The sequence below is a fragment of the Maylandia zebra genome, linkage group LG1 (genome assembly GCF_041146795.1).
Source record: "Maylandia zebra isolate NMK-2024a linkage group LG1, Mzebra_GT3a, whole genome shotgun sequence".
NCBI classification, from domain to species: Eukaryota; Metazoa; Chordata; class Actinopteri; order Cichliformes; family Cichlidae; genus Maylandia; species Maylandia zebra.
The window spans coordinates 30,095,417-30,122,229 of NC_135167.1; the positions used below are offsets into that span (position 1 = coordinate 30,095,417).

The window sequence follows — 26,813 nt, forward strand, 5'->3', positions numbered from 1 at the left end:
CTGTATTCCCGGTGTTGTGCCAAAAAGTGATTGTCTGCCAAAAAGTGATTTCCAGTGTTTCTGTGTATTTTTTATGTGTAATATCTTTACGTATGTTCGTAAATAGACTTCGGTGAACAGGGGATACAAAGGGGTTACATAAAGAATTAAAAAATTATCTGTTTTTTAAGTATCTTTACAACTTGTACTTACATTATAACCATATCTGGTCCTTTATCCCCACTTAACATATTTTTACAGAACTATTGTAATATTTGCTGCCATTTCTGCTGTGCTCTTGGCCAACTTACTCTTACAAAATACATTTTTAATGTTAATGAGATTTTTTTTTACTGCATAAATAAAGGTTATATAAAAGTCGCTGCCAAAAACTGATTGCGGCTTGTATCTTGCTACACGAATGTTGTTTGTGGCTCAAGATGACTTTATGTCATCCATAAGGGATGCATTTGACATATGTTTAACATATTATAGCCCAACAAGTTACTTATAGCACTTTAAATATGAGCAATCGCTTTTTGGCAAATACCGGAAATCAGTTTTTGGCAGACAATCACTTTTTGGCACAACACCGGCGCGTCGCGGCCCAACCACGCTCGTCGGTAGCATACTGCTGATCATCTCCGCCGTAATGCCTTTGGGCTTTCTTATGGCCACCGGTCCCACCGTGTATCCGCGTCTTCTTAGATCCCCCGCAGCTTCCTCCGCGCTAATAAGACCATTCCCGAGTCAAAATGAACCCGTATTTTAGCAAGCGGGGTCTGGAACTGGATGGCGTTTTCTTTAAGTACTTTTTTAACCGGGCCGTACTCTTTTCTCTTCATTTGTATGTTTTCGGCATAGTCGTGATCAAAGAAAATCCATTTCTCCTTTATATATGCAGGCTTCTTCCATGCAGCGCGTAGGATTTGTTCTTTAATATTGAACTTTAAGAAGCGCACCACCGTTGATTGAGGGGGCGCCCCCGGCGGCAGCTGCACTCCCAGCGCCCGGTGAGCGCTCTCCATCCCTAGGTTCTTCTCGCTGCCCAAGTCCACGCCGTCCCCCAACTCCGATATCATCATGCTTTCCACATACCTTAGCATGGAGGTGCCTTCTATGTTCTCAGGGATGCCATATATCCGTATGTTATTACGGCGTGAGCGCCTCTCCAAATCCGTAACCTTCTCTTTGAGCTGCCTCTGGTTATCCAGCAGCTGAACAATGGCATCCCTCACTCCAATGTCCCATTTCTCCTTCCCTACCATGTTTCTTTCCATTTCTTCCAGACGTTTCCCCACCTCCTCGATCCTGCTTGTGGCGGCGGTAACCTGTTGATTTATCTCGTGTGTTAACTCGCTCATTTGGGCTTTCATGTCCTCTTTCTAACTTGTTCTCACGAGCGATCCTTCTTCATCTCTGCCTTAAGGTCTTGCATGTCCTCCGCCACTACTTCACTCACCACCTGTCTGAGGGGGCCTAGCGCTGATGTTGTGGCCTCTGCCGCCATCTTCTCGCCCTCTTGCTCGGAGCGTGTTTCATTTGTCTTACTCTCAAGTCGCGTTTCTAAGCTTCGGCCGGGGGCTCGTCCCTTCTTATTTTTATCTCCGCTCATTATTCTTGAGGGGAAAGTCGCTTTTAATGGATTATATTCTTGAATTGCGGATTATTTTAGCTATCGATGCAGGAGCTCCTGTTTATGCTGCTACTCTCGCCACCATGACACCGGAAGTCCCCCACTTTTAATTCTTAACATTTGTACTATTCTAAAAAATAAATAAATATAGGATTTAGATGATTTCCAAATTGTTGCATTTGTTTTATTTACATTTCATTCAGTTTCCAAATTTATTTGGAATAATTGTAATAACCCAATGAAAAGGTACGGAGCCAAAGAATGCAACAACACAAAGTGCAGTGAACACCTGCATGTTTTATATATTCACCAGACAGTTCATTTGGCTTGACATTTGGTGTTTTTAGTTAGTTTTTACTACAAAGTATTATATGTAAATGTTTCCATGGCTAATTGTCTTTTTTGGAAAGTGTGGACAAACGCCAGGCAGGTTATGAACAAGGTGTGGTAGCAGGGTATAAAGGGCTCACAATTAACCAATTTGTTTGCTGGTTTGCTAGGAGAAGCCACTACTCTTCCATAGAGCGGCCATGTTGAGCTCGTAAATGAAAGCTTTGATAAATAAAAATAATAAAACTTGGGCTGTACTAAATCCTGTCTCTGCCTGCAGTGACTGGAGTCTTGATGCTCACTGACCATTTGACACAGAAGCATGATTAGTTGTTAACGAATAAGACCAAAAACAACGTTGCTTCATGGCACAAATCAAATGCAAATATAAAACGTGAAAATTAGAATAAGTGCAAAACTGTTCTAATATGGGGTTGTTGCTGTGGCATATAAAGCATGTTTTGATTGTAATTTATTTAATCAATAGCGTCAAAAACATAAACTAATCTATGGTAGCTTATTAGAGATTGTTAGCTAATTTTAGATTTCATTTTAGATTGGTGGGATCTCGCTAGCTGTGAGCCAAGGAGCTGATGTATTTTATTAATGTAGTTAATTTCCTATTCCCATTCCTGCTCTGGCTGAATTAGGTTGAACTCAAAACAGTCTGACCATCATTTATTTTTCACGCTTTTCTTTCTTTGAATAAAAGATTTTAAAGTAGTTTTTATTTTCTTACTTTGGTTTGTTCAGTCTCATGACTAGATGTAAACGGAAGACCATGAAACAATAACTAAACATGCACCTTATAAGGAGAATGGGACAATAAACAGAGGGAGAATGAAGACATAAATACACATCCAGGATAAGGAGGGGATGGAGAAACAGGCGGGAACACAGCTGGGACTAAACACACATAACGAGACAGAGAGGAAGCAAAACTGAATACACTAAACACAGGACAGAAGACTATCAAAATTCAACAGGAAACAAGAGGCACACACTGAGATACAGACTGACTAAACAGGGAGCAGGGGTAGCAAGAGGCACGACAGGGAAACAAATTAATAGACATGTGAGCTTGGCACAGTGACTTGGGAGACAAAAACACAGATACAAGATTTACTAAACACAAGAGAAGACTAGGCAGTGAGGGAGGGAGAACTATAATCACAAAGAACTGAAGGCAAACCGAAACACACTTTAGACGAAATAATAACGAAGAACCGAAAAACTACAACCTAACCAGAAACTAAATGATCAAATAAGAACACAAAAGTGCAAAAAAACAAAACAAAACACTAAATTTAGAATATTATTTCAGATGCAAAGCAATCCAAAACATAAACTCTGGATCACTGACTCAGGGCCATGACAAATAAAACCTCACAAGTTGAGGACTTACTGTCTTCCTACAGCCAAAAAAAGTGTTCAGTAGTAATCAGTAATAAATAATAAAATTGTAAAAATTTGAGTTATAATACCAAATAATGATAATACTGATAAACTGTAATAACAGTGAATAAAAATCTTAATTACATCTCTGTTTTATTTGGAGTCATTGAAACCAGACTGGTGATGACTATACTTTATAGTCTTGTTATATACTTGTTTTACTAATAATACAGTCACTTCAGGCATAACCTTGATTGGCTCATGTACGATAATAACCTATGCCAGGTATGAGCCTATTCGGTGGAACCTGTCGATTTAAGCAACAGCTAAAGCTTGTGTATTTAAAGTTACTGCAAACCTGCCATCTAGTGATTGAACTCAAAAGTGCAACCAATCCGTATTTCACTGATAAAGGAGTGTTTAGTTTCACTAACACCCGCGTATAATTAAAGAAAGTTACAATTAAAGACAGATGATTTTACACAAGTGTTTTTCCCCCTCTTTCTTTATTTTACTTTTCTGTTTGGTCAGGTGGAACCTTTACACCACAGCATAAGTTGTTTCAGGACGGGATTCTGCCACGTACTCCCGGTAAACGCCAATGTTATGTGCGCATTTGTTTTTTTCGCCGACTGGAAACACGTTTATGCTATAAGTTTGTGCTTGACACGCCGGTCTCTTTGATTTAAACTTGAAGGTGTGGAGCCTGTCATCTGGTAAAAATGTCGGAGCAGTTGTTGCAGTGGTGTGTGGAACAGTTACATCACAAGTTTGGATTGGAGGCGGGTGAAGAAATCGTCCAGTAAGAAAATTTTACCTGCCTGTTATTACTGTCTGCCGTCTGGCTAATTGTAGCATCTGCAGATCAGCTAACTAGTAAGCTAGGCTGCGCTATGGTGTACTTATGTATGTATATGACGTGTCGTTGTCGTTTTTGATACAGCTAATTAATTGTGACACTACAGCTGTATGCCAGTGTATTGACTATTTAGTGGCTCACCGTGAACAAGCTGTTTTGGCTAAAAAGTCAGATTAAACCTTTTTCTACATGACAAGTGTCGAGTGGGACTTTGTGTCTTTATGTATTTTTATTTGTTTTAACTATTAAAAATCTACACACATGGTTTACGTGGTTTACATGGTTAGTGTATGTAAGCGAAACAGTGAACATAGTTTTCTGTTGAGAAATCATAACGTTTTTCATTTGGCAGGTAATAAGCAAATGATATGGACACTAAACCAAGCAAAGTTAGAGTCCACCCATCAGATCAACAGCCTGAAAGCTGATAGTTTATCATAAAGACAGAGATGAAGAACTGCATAAACGTGTACCCTAAAATAAGCAACTTTAACCAATTATATATGAAAAGCTTTTCGTGGACTAATATGGTAAATGGACTGGTATTTATATAGCTACAGTATATATTACTACAAGTTTCGTTCACCCAACCACACACACATTCGTACAAATGCTTTTTTTTTATACCTAAGCTCCTGATATATTAGCATACTTCTAAAATTACTGAAAGACACATATTTTAAAAGTAATTGATAATTAAATGACAGTTCGTCGCTATTTCTGGTCTTTTAAAATGTTAGGCAATGAATTTGTATAGAAACGTCAATAAATGAAGTTGTGGTGTTGTATTTCCAAGATATATTCTATCAATCGAGAAGGCTGAAGAGATTGAGGAATATGTGGGAGACCTCCTGCAGGGTACAGATGGGGAAAAGGGGCAGTTCATTAACGAGCTCCTCAGCAGATGGAAGAAGACTCAAAGACAGGCAGCAGATACCACAGGTCTTTTCATTCTCAAAGAATCTGTTTCATCACCAGGTAAGAAACAAATTTCATTCAGATAGACTACATAAAAGGAACTACAGTAAAAAAAAACGCCTCAGTTGCTCTGAAACAACGTTGATGAAGGTAATTTTTAAAAATATTTTAGATGCACAAGATATGACCCGAGATACCCAGAAGAAATCTAAACGAAAAGGACGCAACAAACAGGAGGTGATGACCGTGAGCCAAGCAGAACCTGTGCCAGAAGCTGTAAAAACCCCCATTGATCTGATGAGGGTGAGTACAAATAATGCCACACTTTTGTTGTCTTCTCACCTGCTTTATGGAGATAATTTGTTACCAAATTGACAGAACTTATAAAATACCAGTCAGACGTTTGGACATGCCTACTCATCAGTGTGTGATTTTCTTCTTTCTTTTGTTTTATTTTAATTTTAAAAAAAATATTTTTTACATTGTAGAACAATATGGACATCAAACCTGTGAAGTAACTTAATATGGTAGTCAGATGGGATGGTGTGTCAATTCAGTGCATTCACAGCCTTTCACAATATCCATATCTAACAAAGACATAAAACTGCATTCATCAAAGCAACGGACGGATTTCCACTGGTGTAATATCCAGTTCAGTAATGAGCAGACTTCTAAAATTACTTGTAACTCTGTTTCTTGTTGTTTAAAGTAGTGGATTTTGCTTTTGCTATTCAGTCATGAAGGGCTGAGTCACAGACATGCTTTTTAATGTTTAATCATTTTTATCTTTTTATGGCCTGTTGATAGAATCTCACTTATGGCATCCCAAATCCTGCTTTGAATAATTTAAAGTAAACTTTGTTTTCTCTTCATATATTCAGGTGATATTTCTGCGTTCTGATACAAAAAAGAATAAAAATAATAAAGAATCCTTAAAAAAAAAAAAAAAAGCGGGATCCAAACTTGTAACTGATATCAATATCATGTTTATTTGTACATGTCCTGTGCCATTTTTATTGTTGTGTTCATTTGTTAAACAGATGTCTTCCTTTCTACTTCTCTTCATTCAATTGTTCTTCAGGCCCAGGAAAATAGTAATACATCATCATCAAAGAAGAAAACAAAGTTTGTCAATCTCTACGCTAAAGAGGGTCAGGACAGGCTGGCTGTGTTACTCCCAGGTCGGCATGCTTGTGAATGCCTTGCCCAAAAGCACAAGCTTATTAACAACTGCATCACCTGTGGCCGTATTGTGTGTGAGCAAGAGGGCTCAGGACCCTGTTTCTTCTGTGGCAGCCTGGTACATATCACTTTAAGTCCTTAGATTGCGTTGTTGTTTTGGGGCTTTTTTTGTCATTCTTCTTGTGCTAAAAGTGTTTTCTGATTAAGGTCTGCACAAAAGAAGAACAGGAGATCCTCCAACGAGACTCCAACAAAAGCCAGAAACTAAGAAAGAAGCTCATGGGCGGTGAGGGTCTTAAGTAGTCAGGACTTATGAAAAGAAACTCTTTGAAAAGATCAACTGGTTTGATACTGTGAGTTTGTTTTTATTTTGGTGACAGACTTCGGAGAAAGAGAATATCTCTCACACCAAGAGGCCACGATGAAGGCTGGGCTGGAGAAAGCAATTCAGCACAAAGACAAACTGCTGGAATATGACAGAAATAGGTATCATAAAACACACAGTTAAGAAAAGAGCTTTACAAGAATGGATAGGTTTACTGCTCTGTGTGCAGTGTTTACACTTTAACAGGACATTTTGATTGCTGTTGAAGATAGTGATGAAAGTTGGTAATAACACTTCACTGCCTCCCTTTAACCCCAGTATCAGAAGAACACAGGTTCTGGATGACGAGTCTGATTACTTTGCCACTGAATCCAATCAGTGGTTGTCACCCAATGAGCGAGAGAAACTGAAGAAAAAGGAAGAGGAGCTGAGAGAGCTTCGCCATGCCTCTCGCAAAGACAGGAAGATCACACTTGACTTTGCTGGTAGACAAGTAATTGAAGAGGGAAACAACCTGAATGAGTATTACAACAAGTAAGATAATCTGACAGCACCTGAATCACAACAGCAATTCCAGATTTATGTTATGTGGTTGTGTTAAACAGCCAGACTTTCTGAAATGTTTCCAATAATTTGCAGGTTGGATGAGACCCTCAAGGCAATGAGCAATGAATCGGTGTCCAAATCACCAATGTATTCTGAAAGAAAGGGTGGACGGCAGGGCCTCAGAGATCTGGTGAATCCCAACATAATGCAATCTGCGCCAGAGGTAACTTGATCCATTCTGAACGTGGCATTTCTTCTTTAATCATTCTTCTTTAGTCATTTGTATTATTTTATAAATTCAAATGAAATATCAGTCAAATCCCTTGAGTTTGCTCTGCACTTTAACCCATCACAAAACAGTGAGCATTGAAACAGACTCTACTGATGTTTCTAACGAATGCCTATTTCAGTGGGTTGATGTTGGAGGGAGTGAAAGCCACAAGAAACCAATGGAGAAGGGAAAGAGTGCAATGGAGGACAAGGGAAGAGAAGAACGACACCGGTTGAGGCTCCAAGACAAAGAGCTGCAGGAGATGTCCGATGGCGGCTGGTGCCTCAGCATGCACCAACCGTGGGCCTCGCTACTGGTAAAGGGCATCAAGAGGTAAGGACTGTGCAGTGTGTGTGTGTGTGTGTGTGTTGTATATATGATAAACTCCTATAGACACTTGGGTTTTGGCAAAGTGTTGTAATATGTGACATTTTATGTGTGTATGCAGGGTAGAAGGACGAACGTGGTACACGTCACACCGTGGGCGACTTTGGATTGCAGCTGCAGCAAAGAAGCCCACCCCTCAAGAAATCGCAGAGGTGGAAGCTATGTATCGCCACATTTATAAAAAAGGTGCAGATGCTGTACAAAGGAATCATATTGTGAATACTAAAAATGTATTTCTGGTTTAAACAGATTTAAATATGGTGCTGCTGAAGATAGAAAAAAAGCTGCTACAAAATATAATGCATGGGTAATGCTCAGGAAAAAATTATATAGAAATATTTATGTTAAAAATGCCCCCAGTAGCTTTGTGTGGGCCCTCTTAAAGGCTGTTGTAACAACATTAGCCCTAGGTTTTGTAATAGCCCCTTTGGATCTTATTGCCAAGCTTTGGCCTTTCTCTGTGAAAGCTGTGAAAGGACATAGTGTCTTTAGGGCATATTTAATAAACTTTTTTATTGCACACAGTAAAGTATTTCTAGCAGAAAAGTATATTTGTTTAAATTTGCTAACAAGCACAACTTTCTTTTCATGGGCATGATAAAATGCTGTTAATAACATGTCATAATGGTATCATAATTTAGCGCTGATACAAGTAATATTAATGCTAAACTGGGCTCTGTCATGTTGCTGTCATAAAGTGATACTGATTGCTTTTAATTCCACACATTGTTGATTGAGTGATCCTGGTCTTATCTCCACAGGGCCCATGTTTCCTAAAGACTATCCCACTGGCTGCTTGCTGGGCTGCGTTAATGTGACTGACTGTCTATCTCAGCAGCAATTCAGGGAACAGGTTAGTGAAAGATGTACTTTTACAACCAAAAAAAAAACCAACCAAAAAGTGAAACTCTCAGGTTTCACTACTCTTAACGTTTTCCTTATGACCGATTGGTATTATGGGTTCTGTTTGAAGTCAGTCGTGGGTTCACAGAAACATGAAATGTCTGCAACTGGATTAAAGATGACAGCCTTCCTGTCATCATTTGTGCTTAGTTGTGATCTAAAGTAGTTGTACATTTAAAGTATAAATTAATTCACTTGAGAAAATGTCAATAAATTCTGGGTTTGTACATGAAAAAGGCCATATATATAGGGTTTATGTATTTGTCCATGTGAGCCTTGGAGACAGTGTTAAAGTGACGCATCAAACACTTAACTTGTATTAAGTTAGAGACAAAGTTTTGTAATAAGTCTTTTCATTCAGAACTCTGTTAAGTAATGACTCAGTTCCAGTTATAGCAAAAAACAGTAGTGGTTGTAAAAACATTGAGACTTCTCATTGTGTTTGAAATGCCCAGTGGATAATTTTGAGTAATAAGTATGATCTCAAGCTCTAGTCCTAGTATGTCAGTACTGTTTAGTGACTGTGTAGTTGGCTGTTCTGTGTAATTGTGAGTAATTTGGTGCAGTGCCACTTTCTGTCAGCAGAGAGCAGACTCCACCCTTTTCACAACACCTCCCTGCCAGTTTACAGTGTTACACTAGGGGCAGTATCCACCACAGAAACCAAATACAAGCTCTCGTTACACCAAAATACCTCCCACCAGAGTGGTGGTATGTACATTTTACAGTGGTACCAGTCTTTGTGTGTATTTCAGATATGTTCACAGGAGAAAGCGATTCTACTTGAAATGAAATCCCCACCCCTCTTAGCTCACACTGTTAGAGTGACTGCGAACATGTGATGTAGCAAATAATGCTGCTGCTCCATTAGTGCCATGGTCACTGTTGCCTTGTAGGACTAATAAACTGTTTACTTGAGCTTTTGCACCTAAATCAGTTGAATTAATTGCAGTGTTACCAGATATAAGCTGGAAAATGCACCCTACTTTCCATTACAGCATTATGTGGAAACAGAGTGGCTCTCCCCATTTGCTGTGAATGGAACACATTTAAACTTAATTGCATTGCCATCTTCATTTGGCTGTTTTGCCCCCGGCTTTGCAAGACACTGCTCGTCTCAAATCATTCTTTTACAGACTATTAAATGTGTGTATTATATGTTATTATAACACTTCACCAAGGAACGTTGTGTTTTTTCCTTTAAATTTCCATCTTTAGGTACATGCCTTATTTGATTACATTAGTTACTTTTTATTCTGTACTCTACACCTCTACCTGGTATACTCCATATATATATCGTAACACACGGATACACTCGCATCCATGTAGAATAGTCTTGTTGAACTATTTAAGTGGGGGAATTCGTCAAATTCTACACATTGCATAAACATGCTCTCACCCAGCAAAGCTGCAAAACCTCTTGCACATGTGCATACATGATCTTCTGCCATCTTTAGTGATAAACAAAAGCAGATCACATTTGGAAACTGCACAGTCTTAAAAAAAAGACTCATACACACAGAAAAGGCAATAATCTGCTTGTGGGTTGTTGTATTTCTGCACATCTCTGCATACACACACAGTATCTCCCTGCATAAAGGCAGTTGTTGTTTTGTTTTTTTCTGAGAAGCTGTGTTTTTGGTTGAAAGAAAAAAATAGCCTTAAAAATGTGTCCTGTTTCATGGTTGCATTCTGACTGCTGGGACCTGTAAATCTAAGGGCTTTCCCCTTTTGTACTCTGTCCTCATTCTCTCCTCCACCACTCATTCCACCCAGGGCTGTAAAATCATGTTTGCAGGCAGTGTGGCTGCCCTTTCATCCTGTGAAAGGGTGTGTGTATGTGTGTGTGTATGTGTGACCACTTGCACAGAGCAGCCATAAATAACACCCCCACCTCACACAAGGCCCCTCAGAAAAAAAGAAAGCAAGACACATGTAGGAAAAAAGTGAACCAACTAGAAAAGAATAGAAAAGAATAACAGCACCAAATGCCTAATGATGGTGCTGAACTGTTAGCTTTTGCCTATTGGAGTCGACATTTTGGAAAAAAGGAAAAGCCATTAATGGTTTAGCGTTTGAATCTTGATTCCTTTTGTGTAAGTAGAAGAGGGCATGTTGTGCTAGTGTATAGTAGCACATAGCTGCACTGCTGGGTTGGGAGAGTGGGTGAGGTGTAGGATTTACTGTCCTGTGCTGGCAGCTGTGGGTGGTTAAAAGGGGGGTGGTGAAGGACAGACAGCCATTATTCTTCAGGCTCTTCTAAATCTGTCTCTTCATGATGTATGAAATATTCAGGGAAAGTGGAATGTGGGAAGATCAGGAGAGCATGAGAGAAACACTACTGACTCACAGAAATGGAAAAAAATGTTTTTATTTTATTTAGCACAGGAGTCTTTATTTCTCTTAAGACAAGATAAGATAAGATAAGATAACTCTTTATTGTCATTGCACAGTCATACATAGTACAGTAGTACAATGAAATTGGAAAAACTGTCCTACGTCGGCACTACATATAACACAACACGACACGATATGACACATCACAACGTAACAAACAACACAACACAGTATATTAACTTAGTATAAAAAAGAAGAATAAGTGTATGTGTATTGCACACTGTTATTATTGCACATTAATTATTATTGCACCTTGTTATAAATATAAATATTATTGTTATCGTTTTAAACATTGTTACCTCCCCCTAAAAAGTCCAGGGAGGTATCCAGTCAGGTCAGCTATTTACATTGATCAGGGCTATTGCCCTGTTGTAAAAGCTGTCCTTGAGTCTATTTGTTCGGGACCTCAGCAGCCTGAACCTCCTGCCAGACGGCAGCAGCTTAAACACCCGGTGTCCTGGGTGTGTGCAGTCCCGTAGGATGCTGCGTGCCCTCTTGAGACAGCGAGTGCTGTACAGGTCCTTCAGGGAGGGAAGAGGATGTCCAATGATTTTTTGGGCCATGTTGATGACCCTCTGGAGTGCCTTTCTGTGTGCTTAAATGTCACTGATCGACGATTCTGTGTCATTGCACTCGTTCCTCCGTTGGGGCGCTATTGCACAACACCAAAACCCGGAAACCCTGCTGACAGACAGTGCAGAAAGACCACCTCAGGCAGAGCAGGATTTCCATCTGCTTGACTTGGACCAATTCTTTCCCTCATTAGAAACTGACTGGTGTATTGATCCGTTCTCCCTGTAATCTCTCACTCCTCCCAGCTTCCCATCCCCCCCTTAGTACTGATAATTGGCCAGCCATTATGATCTGTATTCTGTCTCTCCACTCCTACCCCCCAGTGTTCACTCAGCAATGGGTGGAGATGTATGCCTGACCTGCCTGCTGCAGAGGGGGGTTGGGATAGAGATGGGTATGTTACAGATTGAAAATGGGAATGTTTTTGCTGCAAAAGGCTAAGTGAGATAATTAAGCATCAACAGAGAGGTGCAGCCAATCTGAGCAGCTTTATAGGTGGTAAAAATGTTACAGATTCTTTATGTTGAGTAAAGCTGCTTTAAGTCAAAAGGAATTTCTCTTTTCTTTTTTCCCTTTTTTTTTTTTTTTTTTTACAACACATCCACATATGTGTTCTCTATCTCCACGAAAGCTTCTAGCACAGACAAAGGCACATCAGACCCCATGCAGAGCTTGAATCACACATCTACTTACTCCTGCAGTGAAAAAATTGATTGGATCAATCCACACTCTCATTTAAGGTCTGATTTGTTACCCTGTTTCAAAGACCAGATCACCAGCTGCAGAGATACATGTCTTAGTGAATACAAAAAAAAGGTCTTCATTCATATGATATGACTAAGAGGACAAGAAGTCAAAGTGGGCAATGTGTGTGAGGGAGGTTTGTACATGTATTATCTGAACAAAGAACCCTACACATTTCCTGATGATAAAATATTAACATAGTAATCTGTAAGTTGCATCATTCTTTTTTTGCACAGTAATCCAGTCTGTGGTATCTCAGATAAGCATATGTTTTTGACCTCAGAACTGTTAACGGCTGGTATGTAACACATTTCCCAGCTCACGTACCTATCAGTTAAATGCATATTCGTGACATGACTCGAAACCAACTGTTAAAGTTTTTGTTTTGTTTTTTCTTTTGTCATTAATTCCACTTTAAGAGCAAAGAAATGTACCTTTATTTCACGAATGATTTATTTATTTTTGTTGTTAGACAAGAACAGGCTTTGATGTGTCACAGCAGGAATAACACAAGTTAAAATAATCAGGATGGTGGCTGAATTTCAGTTAGCTTCACTTTTAGGGTATTGATCTTGAGCATGCTCACTGTCACGCTTTCATTACTAGAATAAAGCAAATATTAATGTTAGAAGTTAACGATACTTTGCCGACCTACTGAGTCAAAACTTACATTTGGGTTTTAAAAGGAAATGCAAGCACTGAAGTGAGTGCTAACTCAGGTGAAACTCTTATTTACAGCATAGCATGTAAAGATAAGAAGATTTTATATAAAAAGCAAGAATATAAAAGGATTTTCTTATGGTGTTCATCTGCTGCATGAATAGATATATATGTTATAGTATACCATCAGCATATATGTTTAGTTGACAACAGCGGCATATGCATATATTTATTGTTTGCATCTGAACACTAGTGAGAAAGTCAAAGAGCCATTATACCGCAATAATTAACAGTAATAAATAAAAAAAAAGCACATACAAAATTAAGTAATTCTGGAATAACCCACTCAGCATGACACATATGACACAAAAACAAATCTAAAGTCGGAACGTGGTGTGAGCACTTTTTGACTAGCAGGTTCTTCCCAGCATCTTAGTTCTCCGGAGGATTTAGGCTGCCTCAGTGCCTTTGGCTTCTTCATGTAATCCCAGACTGACTCAGTGTTGATGAGATCAGGGCTCTGTGGGAACCATACCATCTGTTGCAGGACTCCTCGGTCTTCTTGTCACTGATAATTCTTTATGGCCCTCGCTGTGGTATGGTTGGGGTATTTGTCCTGCTGCAGACCTGCTGAGTTTAAGACGATCAGGTGTCTCTCTGAATATACTGCAGTACATCTTTTTCCCCCTTTTACTGAACATGGGTTGCTGAGTCAGATGCTTCACAGTTCAGATTTTACTGATCGCAGACTCATACTGCCAAAATAGCTGAGCGTTGTTCTATGTCTGCCTTTCCCGCTACCTTAATCTCATCTAATCTAATCTGCTGTGCATTGGTCAGTTAATAAAACGAGGCTTTAAGTTATTCTTCACTGTGGCTTCAAGCCTATTTTTGTGGAATTGTGTATGTAATCTTATTCTAGCTCAGTATATATATTATATATACTGCAGCTTGGTACATCTGTGCACACTAGCACATGTGAGATAACTGAAACCAGGCTTATACCACATCACACAGCTGCAAGGCTACAGCCACTTATCTGTTAAAAGAAGTGCTGGTTCCTGTGGAATTCCATTTGTGTAAGCTCTGCCTCTGACCTCCAGAGTGGAGCTCCTGTGCTTGTTAGGCCTGCTGGAAGCTCAAACTGATGCCTGCGTTTCCTTGTGTGGTAATGTGATATTTATATGCTGAAAGCCTTCCTGCCAGCATGCCACACACGCACATACACTCACACTCACAGGATATATTGGATGCATTCCAAAGGAAGGGAAGTCAGGCAATGCTGTTTTTTTTTTTCATGCCCCTTTTCTCTGTAACATTGTGTGAATCCTTAGCAGTGGTTGCTTCCCTCTCTTCCTCCTCTCCTCCCCCCTGCATTATTCCATCTATATTTTTCCCTCTCTAACAGTATGTTTTACAGGTCAGTGCGGTGAAGTTGTGTGTGGATGCAGAGAATTCAGTTTACGCTCAGTAAACAGACATGCAAGCTCATACTCAATCATGCATCTTTGGGTCTTGCTTTTGCTCCCTGCCTCTTTCTGTGCAACCTCAGTCACACACTAACACGCTGACATTCCTCCCCTTCCTCCCTGTTCCTTGCTGGGCAGTTTGCCACGGCAGAGAGGTCAGACATCATGTGATTCTGCAGTGGTGTGTAGAATGCATTCAGCTCTGGGTCCCCAGGCACTGGATGACAACCAACCAAACCTCAGTCACAGGTTTTCCACAGCATGAAAAATACATAGAACCATCTGCCAGACTCGAAATGGCCTGATACACCGTTTAGAATTTCACTGCAGTCCACAGACCACTTAATTAAATGTCACACAGTTTCTACTGTTGGGGAAACTGCCTGTTAATACCCATTTATTATCTCTGCTTCTTCTCTATTTTGTTCTGCTCATTTAATAGGACTTGTTCCTCTCTCAGTATGCTGATCACAGGAACTCGGAACAATGATAAAGCCAATGCGAGAAATATTTCACGCAGCTCCCTTTTGATGGTTTGAAAGACAGCACCGTTGATGAAAATAAGTCAGAATCAAAGAGAGTAACTGAATATCAACTTACTTGAAGTCTTGAATGCAAAACAGGTTCAAATCCTTCTTTTCTCTTTAAAAATGGTGTGATGTGTTTTTGCTCTTTTAAGTCAGAGCTTTTCAACATATTTCTAATCCACAGCAGTCTTTTCCCTTTTTTGAAGAGATAAAATATCAGTGAAGTCCTAGTCGCTTCTAAACTGTAGTCTCCTGGAATATAAATGGTGAGGGTGTACTTAATTACATGGTTGTTTTTAATATATCAATGAAAATCCTCTGTGACCAACTTTGTCCTCAGTAACTGAAAAGCAAGCTCTGTTGGGTTGAGATCAGGTCCCTGATTTAGCCATTGAAAAATATCCTAATTTTTGGTTTGGGTCACTATTCGTTTGCTCTGTGAAGCTCTGTTAGATCAGTCTTGAAGCATCTGGCTGAATCTGAGCAGAGAGCATAGCCCTTACACTTCACAATTCATCCTGCTGCTTCTATCACCAGTCGCATCATCGATAAACACTAGTGACTCGGTTCCACTAGCAGTCATATATGCACATGCCCTTACATTGGTTCTGCCATGTTTGACAGATGATGTGTATATTTTTGATCATAAGCTGTTTCTTTCCTTCATATTTTTTCCTCCTGATCGTACTGTCACGGGTTAAGCTTGGTTTTTTCTGTATAAAAACGTTTTTTCTGGCAGTCTAATCTCACCTTCTTGTTCTTGAGTGCAGTTGGTGGTTTGGACCTTGTTGTAAACCCTTGGTATTTCCATTCATCGTGGTGTCTAATGGTTTAACAATGATTGCTTAACAATTTGAGTGTTCTTGACTTCATTAGATGCTTATTTATTAGTTTAGTTGTTTTCAGTGATCTTTCTGACACTTTGAATCAACTCCAGTTTCTCTATTTACATAAGGCGCACCAGATTATAAGGTGCACTGTCGATGAACGGGTCTGTTTTCATACATAAGGCGCATTAAGCGAAACAAAACAGTCAGATAAGTCAAACTTTACTCAACTCATTCTTCTTGCTTCCTCCACTTCCATACCATTGATTCATTAATGTTGAATTCTCTCGCAGCTGCTCTATTCCCATGTTTTTGCAGTATTTTAATAACTAACCTCGTATTGTGGATGGATTATCTGAGTTGTTCTCCTGACTGAAGTTTGGTCCGTTTACAGCATCCTGTCATGCGATTGCATTTGTCCTTAACCATCGGGAACCCTCACGTTAACTTTTATAGAGTGGAAAAAAGTTAGCGTTCATCCTCCAGCTTCACTGTGTTTGTTATGCTAACATAGCTGTATAGCTAGCGATTACGTAGCACATCATTATATACCAGCTAGTCCAACTTCAGTAACCCTACAAAAGTCACTGCTGTTTAGTTTTCTGTCTTCATTTATGTTGGAAGTGATAGCAGAGCTGTACGTTTGAATTTCTTCAGAAATCTCTCAGTCAGAACATGGTACATCATGTTTAGGTGGAAACTAGCGAGCTAACTTCCTGCTAACTTCTAACTCTGTTAAATGTAATAAATTCTGTTTTCATGGATGCCTGGATGTTAAACTTGTTACACCTGGTAAAGCAGCAACACTGATCATTTTATTAAAGATGAAAGAATTTAGACAGTTTTTAACTCTCAGTGATGCCGCAGTGTTGACTTTGGACGGAGTTTTGGACCCGGGTTACTCCGCGAGGCTCCTGACTACGGTAGCCGTAATGCTCTGACAATCCATCAAGCGGTGCGGCTTCATAGCTTACCAAAGTCGTACTAAAACATTTTTTGGCAGATTTTTGAACACTGTGTACCACATAAAATCGGTTCAAGGTCAGGTAGCACAACCAGAATTCATACATAAAGGTGCCCTGGATTATAAGGTGCACCGTTGATTTTTGAGAAAATTTAAGGATTTTAAGCCTTAAAGTCTGAAAAATATGGTAATTTGTATTAGAAGAGTAAGGGAAGAGTCACAAGTTCCAGTGTCACAGGCTGGCAAGTGTCCATTTACCTTTGAGGCTTCTTGAGTGTAACAAGGTTCTAGGTCAAATTCAGTCACTTGACAGAAATCTGTTGTTTAAAAGATAAAATAAAATAACTGTTGCTATTTTTGACAAGTTGCATTTGCAAATCACTCATTTTGGCTCTGCAAACAGTTTTGAAATCTCAGCTGGAACAGAAACACCATTTTTGTTTTTACTTTATGAAGCAGTGTTCTGGCTCTCAGTTTGTACTCTCTTTGATAATGGCACCAACTGTGTTAAACAATGTTTGCATAAAACAAGACCTCGGTGGATGTTGATGTTGTGATCTGTTATTACCATTGCCGCAGGCAAACTTTACCCCCCATAATAAGCTTTAATGAAGCATAGAATCAATATGTTTGACATTTATCTCCCAACTCCACATCTGGTGTTTGTTGTTGATGCCCCAAAATCGCTCCTCATGAGGCCCGTGTCTGTGCCAATTTTCTGTTTTGGAATGGGAAAATGAATGAAGGTTGTGTGTTGTAGTCAGTAAGTACTTGTGCAAAGTCAGTGGGCGACCATGTTTCCCTGCTACGATATTATCAGGAATCGGAAGAGCTCTCAGTTTAATCATTATTCTTTATGCCTGTTCACATCCAAATGTGAGAACAGGCATTACTTCTCTCATTATGTCTAGCTGAGTTTGAGTGTTTTTGCCAACATTCCCCAGGCATGTCTATGCAATTCCTTCATGTCACACATGCCTGTGTGTGTGTTCACTTGAGAAAAGATCTTTATCCAGCCCAGCCCAACCCAGCGTCAGTATTAACACAAGTATCTCTTCTCAAGAGAGAACCAGAGAGACAGAGAGCGTGAGACTCTCTGCTGCTGCAGGGTCACTGATTACAAACTCAATTGTACTCCACTGGGCAATACGTCTGTTCGGCAACTTCCTGGTAGTGACAAGAGATAAATGGAAAGTAGGGGTGGGCATTTGTTTATTGTAAAAAACAAATCAGTACTTACCCAGAGTTAATTTACAATGGCTTTCTCTGTCTGTTAAAACTGTCTCTTAAGTGTGGATATGATATTCATCGCATGAAGTAGGGATGATCTCATTTCAGTCGATCCAACCTCTGCCGTTTGCCATTTGGCTTCTCAGTTCAGCCATCCTTACAAAGCACAGTCACAGTACAGATAACATCTTTGCCACATGCCTGTTACACAGCGGGCTATTTTCAGACTTGGACTCGCTCCCATCTTGATGGAAATTGATTCTGTATCGGTCTGTACTGTTATGTTGGGTAACCACATCTAGGTTTTCTCCATGTGTCATCCGGAGTATTCGTCAGAATGTCTGTGACAGCTCATCTTTGGTGTATTTGTCTTTGGTGTGTTAATCTCACTCAATCAACATTTTAATTCCAAAACACAGGAACTGTGCTTTTGATATGAGGTGCTGTCGGTTTAAATGGCAGGAGGAGCGGGGTGATTATTTCCAATGAGGCTCTAGTGATATGTGCTGTGGGAGGCAGGGAGTTGATTGCCTGCCCCATACACACCACTAGGTACTCGTGTGTGTGATCAAGTAGAATTTACGTCAAACGTGACACGCCTTCGTGCTCAACTCATCGGCTTTCGGTTTTAAAGCCGACAACATAAAAGTACAGAATTTTCCTCATAATTTAGCCTTAGTAGCCACAGACACTATCTTATTTGAGAAGGTTTTTTAATAGAAAAAAAAGGCAGTTCACTTGTTAATAAAGCTATTATGCAGATAAAATGTGCATGGAGATTTCAGTTTTCCAGTGAAGCTTTCAAACTCAGTTAAAGATCGGTTGGTTTCACTTAAAGTGGCCTGGGTGCTATTGCAGTTGCTGTTGCAGAGGCCCAGGTTGTGCTTAACTGGACTCCTCTGTTAGTATTATTTTTTTGTGTAAACAAGATACTATAGCTAGTCATTGCATTAGGGGTGAAGGAAGATGAAGATGAAAGCATTGATAAAAAGTGTGAGTTTACTGATTCATGCAGTTTCTAATGGAGACATGAAAACAGGGGGGAAAAAAGTAGGCCCAGTGTCATGTTGTTTTATGTTTTTCTTGGTGAAAGAACTGAACAAATAAGATGTATAGTAGATAGATTTTTCTTAATATTTAAAAAAAAGAACAATCAAGGCTGGTGTCATATTAATATAACAAATTTCCCACGTGTGGGACCAATAAAGGTTGTCTTATCTTAATGAGTCATAGAAGTATGTTTGTGCTCTACAGTGTTACTGCTGGAATTATAGAGTGTAGTGAGCAATGGCAGTCAGACGTTTGTTTCTTTAAATCTAGTAACGCAAAACATAAATCTGTTTATGGCCAATCTAGAGGTCTACTTTGTGAGAAAATAACTATTTTCTGACACATGTACATTTAAAGAATGGTAAGTTACATGTAAACTGTTTCCTTGACTGGAGAGGTTTTATCACATTAAGCTCGTTTTAGAATTTGGCCAAAGGCCTTCATAGATTGATCTCCTGTTTCTGTATTTTAGCTTACATCAAGAAATAAATGTATTCTGCAGTACAATGGAAATCCAATATTCAGGAATTTGCAGTGTTACTCCACCGCCAGCCGGGACTGTTTCATTCTGCTGCCTTTTCCTATATTTAGTGATGCTTGTTGGCGCACCCACTCCACAAGCCCTTCTGCCATTGCTCAAGAAGCAAATATGACACGATTTGCTGTTGTTGGCCAACTGTGTGAAGTATTGATTTACATGTCAGACCATCCTTGGAATGTAACCGTTTTTGTGGTCATTGATGCAAGAATATGACGCAACATAATTACATTTTAATAGTGATGTTTTAAACAACACATGGTCTGTGCGGAGGCATGTTATCACCATGAGGAAAGAATCTTTTCTTCCATTTAAAAGATGACCTTTTTTCTAAGAGCTGTTTTGTCAAACTGTTTGAGTCTAGATGTAATAATATTGGAATTTCCTAAAAGCTAAAAGGTTTGTGTCTGCTGTTCAAATAAAGATGCAGTTTTAATATTTAACAGAAAGTTGGATAATGCACAAGACAGAAAGTTATCGTCCAGATTTGTACTCAAATGTTTACTTTGTCTGGGAAAACATAGTTTTATCTAATATGTTTGAAGTTTAATCCATCATAAATAAGTGATATAAGAAGCTGGCATTTACATAGAACATTGTGTAGTCGCAAAGCTAAGTACTGACAAGGTCCTGTTGAGACTACAGAGAAAAGTTATGGCTCTTTGTTGATTTTCTGTTGTTTTTTCATACATTATCTCTGCCAGCCAAAATTGGTACCAGTTAGGCTATATCAAGAGCAGGGCTGGGAAGTAACCAAGTACAAATACTTCGTTTCTGTACTTAAATGGAGATTTCAGGTGTCTGTACTTTACTTTTGTATTTATTTTTCTGACAGCGTTTTTCTTTTGCTGTGTGCATTTTCACATAAATATCTTTTTGTTCCTTACATTTTCAAAACAGGCTAATTACGTTTGGCTTAAGACATTTGAGGGGAGTTGTTGTTTCACATCACTGCACACTTTTAAACATCAAACCGATTTGAGCCTGAACAATAACACAGGAAAGGCAATCCTAATGGTGTATCAATCAATCGCATGCAAAGAGATGAAAGAGGCAAAACTTTGTAAGTTATGCATAATTTATATCGCCATAGTTACAGGTTAAAGTGGGCTGATGTTTTGTTTTGTTTTGTGTAGATGTCCATAAGCCATGGTACCGGTACTTCAGCATCTAGCTAGCCCTATGGAAAAGGAGTGAGAATAAAAGGAGTAAAGTTCTTAAAGTTTAAGTGACAGGTAATTTCAAATGTAACATTTCTATCAGCTCAACAAATATTAGCAAACGTACAAACTTTTTCTGTGCAGTCTGTCGCACACTGTGTCTGTTGATTTCTCTCTAAGATGTAAGAAAGACAGGACACGAGAGACGGGGAATAGAAAAGAGCTTATATTTAAAGATATTCAATTCAGTTCGGTTTTATTTATATAGCGCCAAATCACAACAACAGTCACAACAACAATAATACATACAGAGAAAAACCCAACAATCATATGACCCACTATGAGCAAGCACTTTGGCGACAGTGGGAAGGAAAAACTCCCTTTTAACAGGAAGGAAGCTCCGACAGAATCAGGCTCAGGGAGACTCAGCCATCTGCTGCGACCGGATATGGATTGCTCAGTGGTATTTGATAAACTGGGAATTTAAAGATTCATGTAAAGTCCTGGGTTTGTTTTCAACCAGATCTTGGCTTTGTATATGATGTGAAGTTATGATTTTTCATATTGTGAAACATCCTGCAAAACAAATTAATGTATACATAAATACTTTGTGCTATTTAAATTGGATTTTTCTCAACACAAAACCCCTCGAAGCAGTAGTTGTTGTGATTTGGTGCGACATAAATATAATTGAATTGGATTGAAATGGAGATTGCATGAAAATACTCTGCAGTGTAGTGCAGGATAAACAGGTTAGCTTGTTGTACTCTGATGGATTTAAAGTGAGAACAGCGTGTTGGTCTCGTTCAGAGTGTCTGATGTTCCATGGCCAGAGTTAGGTTACATAAAGTGTAGCAGAGATGAATTTCCATTTTAGCTAAAGAGGCTGAGAGTCAGTGACTGAATTCTAACTTCACACCAACTGTATACTGTCGAGTATAAAACCAGTAAACAGTATACTGGATGGATGGAAATCGGCCAAGACAACTCACGAAACATCTGTTTACATGTGGTTGAATTTAGATGCGTAAATCCACAAAGAGCAACAGCAGATCACATGAAAAAAGAACACTTGAATTGCCATCAGGATATAGTTTCAAGGTCTGTAGGTGATAACTGTCCCTGTATTATTGTCAGCTGCTTATGTGCAATGCAGAAAAATGTATAGCAATTGCCTAATCTTTTTTTTCTTTTTTTTTTTTTCTATTAAAGCAAAAGATAATTCAATAATGCAAAGAAACCTAAAGTATTAATTCCATCTCTTAGCTGTATTTAACCACTCAAAAAATTTGGATTACTTGGAAAAGGCTGTAAAGATATAAATTGAAAAGGGGCTCCTATTCAGCACCCTTGTACCCTCCGTTAGAACATATCAGTCGGATCACCTTATCTATTGTACGGTATAGTACTAACCCATGGGCTTGGAGAAACCTAAAACATGCCTTTGATAAGAATCGAGGGTTCTTTTTGTGCTCCTTTCTCAAACCATGCTTACTGCCAGCTTTGAAGGAAGGAGGGAAGAGACAGTTGTTTCCCACAGAGGCTGAGTGAACACAGATGGCAGGGCTGCACCCCGACGTCAGAATATCAAAGCAAATATTCACCTCAAGAGACAGACGTGTTCATAAACTCCCCAGTTCTTCTCAATTTCCACATTATGAAATCAAATGCCCACTGTGAAGTGGTTTGTTACCTTACTTAAAATACAAGCATTTTTGCTGACAGCACCTGTGTAAAGGAGAGGTGGATTTGTGGCACCGATAAAAGGAGATTGTGGTGGAAAATAAGAAGTTTTAATGCCTTAGATTGCCTGGAATTTTTCTTTGAAGTCGAGGGTTGAAGGCAGACATAGTAATTGTCTCCAGGGGTTCGTGTGTGTGTGTGCGTGCGTGCATGTGTGTTTTAAAGGAAACCACCAAGTAGAAGCGCTTGCCATGAGGTTGTCTGATAATTATAACATCCACTTTTTCCATGTTTGGTACTTGCAGCTTCTTAACTGCACTGTTAAATGCATTGTTTTGTATCTCCACTATATTTTTCACTGCACATTTGAAATAACTCTATTTTTCAGTATTGCCAGAGTCCAGCAGTCATCAAACAGAAGCTTGACTATGAGTAAAAGAGAGGACCCTTTTTCTTGGAAAGTTCCAGCAGTTTGTATTTTTGAGTCTAAAAGGCTTTGACTGTTGTGAGACAGTCTTGTTTTCCTCTTGCCCAAAGGCCTCCGCAGGAGGTGAAGTCATAAACAAGGCTGGGAAAGTGGAACTGGGCTAAGTGAGGAAGTCTGTGTGAATCTCACTGCAAAAACACATGACTTCACTACACCTGTCAGCACTGGAACTGGCTGAAAAGCCTAATGTGCAGCTTGCCCTTTACCAACATTTTTATTTGCAGAGCTGAGGTGTTTGCTTATGAGTCACAAAGGTAGAAAATTGATAAATACCTTTTGCTCCTTAGTCCTTATGGGAAATTTCAATACTGTGAAATTTCAGTACTGGGCTGGTGACACCTTGAAGTTATTTGCATGAAAATAAAAAATGAGTTACTGACTGGCTGAGTTGATTCTTGAGTCAAAACCACAAAACCACACAATTAATATAGTAAAACCGTGCATAGACTTTTGGGTAGAATTGAGATATAGCCCATTTTGCCGCTGCATCTTACTTCCCCAGTCATGGGCTAAATGCAGTTTAATTCACTCTCAGAGTGCTGGAGTTAGGCTTTGTCTGGGTTTACGATGCATTTTCTGTCCAGTGATGACAAAAATATGTTGGCTGCCCCAGGTTTAATGGAATTTCACATTAACGCTGATGGTTTGATTAGAATTGAAAATGAATTTTAACTTAATTTATGGCAAAGTGCAATCTTATGTCTGACCCTGCATATCTCGTGAAACCGGAAGTATTTTTTTAGGGTTTTTTTTTTTTTTTAGTTGAACACTGACTGACACGGGGGCAGTAATTGGAAAATCGTGGCCTTGGTGCCGAGCTTCTAATAATGAGACATGTCTCTTGCGTTGAGGATATTAATAATGTAAAAGAATTCAGGAGCCAGTGTTGGACACTCCTGGATAATTAATGTTCACTCTCTAACTTGACACCAGTTGATTCTGTAGGTGAAGGAGTATGCTAAATTTTTAATCATCACCATGCAACTCTGTGCCTAAGCTCCACTGAAAGAGACTAAATGAGCTGCAGTAGCTGGTATCGGTTTGGGTTATGAGCAAGTACGATCTTAATCCTGTGTTTTGCACAAGCTGAGGGCTTCTCGTTTTAGTCTTGACAAAGGTTTGAGAATTATTGTTCTGTAAGCAAAGGTAAAAACATTGATCGTTATAAGGTGTCAGTTCATAGATTAACTTGCAAGCTGTTCAGTTGATCACATTATTTCCTCTTAAAACAACTCTTACATGGTTTTAACATAGCTGAAAGGATTTGCTGCTGGTACAAGTTAAGTAGTTGAAACCTGGGTATATTTGTCATTGGTAAAAAAGTAAAAAAAAAAAATTTAATTAATTAATTAATGACAGTTATACGTTTATCAAAATAGTTGCTGACAGCCAACTGGGATTCATTGGAAAAAATGGTGGCTGAGAGTCAAAAAGACAACTGAAATGTATGATGTCTGCAAAGAGGCCACAGGCTACACTTACATGTGCTGTGCAATTTGGCCGCTAGCCAAACTCTGGTAGAGCTGTTTACATGTACCCTTGATACCGTGCAGCTGAGTGACTTTGTTACCATGAATAAACCAGTTAACACAATATTCCTATCCACCTGAGCTGTTTAGCCCACAAATGGCTGACCTGCAGCTCCTCCCCTTTGTGAGTGTGGACGCTTCATCTCTTTGCTCTTGAATGCTTTGCTTCTTATATTGATTTTTATTGATTTTTATGCTGATTTTTTCCCTTTTTTCCGTGTGAGCTTACCTGCGATAACTTCTGGGCACTTGTAGATCATTAGGACTAGAGTGTTCTTAACAGAAACAGCAACATTTTATGGTTACCTTGTCCTCAGCGCTCCGTGTGTCTGTGGCCTAGACACAGCTGAAGCCTGATTACAGCGTCTGGGCACCGAGCAGCCTCAATAGCCTGGAAAGGTGCTAACCGCTAGGCTAACTAGCAACAAGATGCCTTCCCTCTCCACAGATGACTACCACAGCCTCCTGCAGAAGATTGCAGTACTGGAGACAAAAATTCATCGCTTAGAAGTAAACGTGGAGGTAAATGGACTGTGTGGAAATGAAACAACCTTGCCTTTGATTCAAAACAATGGCGATGAGCAAGCTAGTACACAGCTAAGGAGCACAGATAACATGACCAAGAAAGTAGACTCTGTGCATTATTATAAATCCTCAAGTGATAATCCCCCCTTAGACTGTCTTGGTGCAAAACCAAGACATAAATCATGTCTCCTGGAAGGGGGATGACGTATCACAGGCAGGGCACAGCGAGCTGAAATCTCTGAAACCGACTGGCCTTCACTTCCTACGAGACAGAGAAGCTCTTCTACCCCTATATACGGGAGGAAACAGGACTGGACAACCGTGAATAGGAAGGTTAACAACAAACCTCCAAAACAACTGAATGTGAAACTGCAGAACAGATTTGCTCCACTATCAAAGGACCCTGGATCTATATCGGACAACCCTCCATCTAAAAGCAGCGAAATAAGGTCTGAAAATCTGTTGAAAAGTGAAAGGCCACAGGGAAAGCTAAAGGCTAGGCCTGAAACTCTGATTGTGGGTGACTCTGCCGTAAAGGATGTACAAAGGATGTGCGGTAAGAACACTAAAGTCCTCTGCTTTCCTAACGATATGGTCAACAACCTGAAGGAGAGAATTCTTCAAATTGCAGATGAATATCCAACTGTGACAAACATTGTTCTGCATACAGGGTCAAACGATGTGTCCAAACAACAGTCGGAGGTTCTGAAACGGGACTTTACTGGATTATTAAATACTGTAAACTCTCTGAATGCAGCTGTATTCATCAGTGGACCTGTACCGCCGGTCAGAGGAGGAGACGAGAGATTCAGCAGGTTGTTTACACTGAATAAATGGCTTATATCAGCATGTGCTGACCACTCAGTGCACTTTATCGACAACTTTAATATTTTTTGGGAACGCAGGCATCTGTTCAAAGCAAATGGATTTAATTTTAACAAGTCAGGGGTGAAACTGTTCACCTCCAACTTGTTTTATTCCATACGTCATCCATCCGTGCTTGGTGCCAAGGCTGAGATAAACGAGGAGTTATCTCATAAAGAGGAACAAACAGTACTCCAAGAACAGACAAAGCCCAGCAGAAACCTTGAGGAGGAGCTCCATTTGCCCCCACCCGGGAAGAGCCTCAGAAAGGAGAGACATCCATGGCATCTGAGGAAGAGCCTCAGAAAGGAGAGACATCTAAGGCAAGAAGAGGGGTCCCTATTTGCCTCCAACTCTCTCAACAACACCAACGACCAGGACAAGGGACCACGACCTTCCCCAGTCCCCCAAACCCCTGACAGGCCATCACCCTCCTCCCCCTCCCTTTCTCCCTCCTCCCCACACCTGAAATTCACTGAGGAGATGATGGAGCGGGTCAATGCTGGGCTCAGATCTACCCCCCGTCCCAATCCCTTTTTGTCCCCCATAAACCCCCCACCAGAGCGGCCAAAGGTTCGCCATCGAGCCCCACCCTCAACAGAGCAATCGAAGTCACATTGCCCAGCCTCGCCCCCCTTAGTTCCTCTTCATGCCCTGTCTCCGCAGTCTGATGCGTGATGTGTGAAGGGTCCGGGCTGTGAGGATTATGGCAGTGATGACTTTTCCCAGGAGAAGCTGGGACCCTGTTTACTAGAAGGTTTTAAAATTTCTGTACTTTTAGGTGACAGGAGACATGTGGCCTGGTCAAAACACAGAGAGCTGCACTCTAAAAGATCTTTAAATATAGTAAACATA

At 39.8% G+C, this 26,813-nt stretch overlaps 1 protein-coding gene across 2 annotated transcripts in view; it reads left to right on the plus strand.

Annotated features, from left to right (window-relative positions):
* Nucleotides 1-3,926: 3,926 nt before the first annotated feature.
* trip4 (thyroid hormone receptor interactor 4) overlaps nucleotides 3,927-26,813 on the plus strand; it is an 87,217-nt gene continuing 64,330 nt past the window's right edge. Inside the window, exons 1-11 of one of the 2 annotated variants that reach the window (XM_004557975.5) lie at nucleotides 3,927-4,142; nucleotides 4,996-5,177; nucleotides 5,290-5,420; nucleotides 6,199-6,417; nucleotides 6,507-6,585; nucleotides 6,680-6,785; nucleotides 6,943-7,158; nucleotides 7,264-7,393; nucleotides 7,581-7,774; nucleotides 7,890-8,014; nucleotides 8,590-8,681. In XM_004557975.5, coding sequence (XP_004558032.1) covers nucleotides 4,063-4,142; nucleotides 4,996-5,177; nucleotides 5,290-5,420; nucleotides 6,199-6,417; nucleotides 6,507-6,585; nucleotides 6,680-6,785; nucleotides 6,943-7,158; nucleotides 7,264-7,393; nucleotides 7,581-7,774; nucleotides 7,890-8,014; nucleotides 8,590-8,681 — 1,554 coding nt within the window. In that variant the 5' untranslated portion in view covers nucleotides 3,927-4,062. The remainder of the gene's footprint in view (nucleotides 4,143-4,995; nucleotides 5,178-5,289; nucleotides 5,421-6,198; nucleotides 6,418-6,506; nucleotides 6,586-6,679; nucleotides 6,786-6,942; nucleotides 7,159-7,263; nucleotides 7,394-7,580; nucleotides 7,775-7,889; nucleotides 8,015-8,589; nucleotides 8,682-26,813) is intronic. The other variant, XM_004557974.5, reaches the window with a different exon arrangement.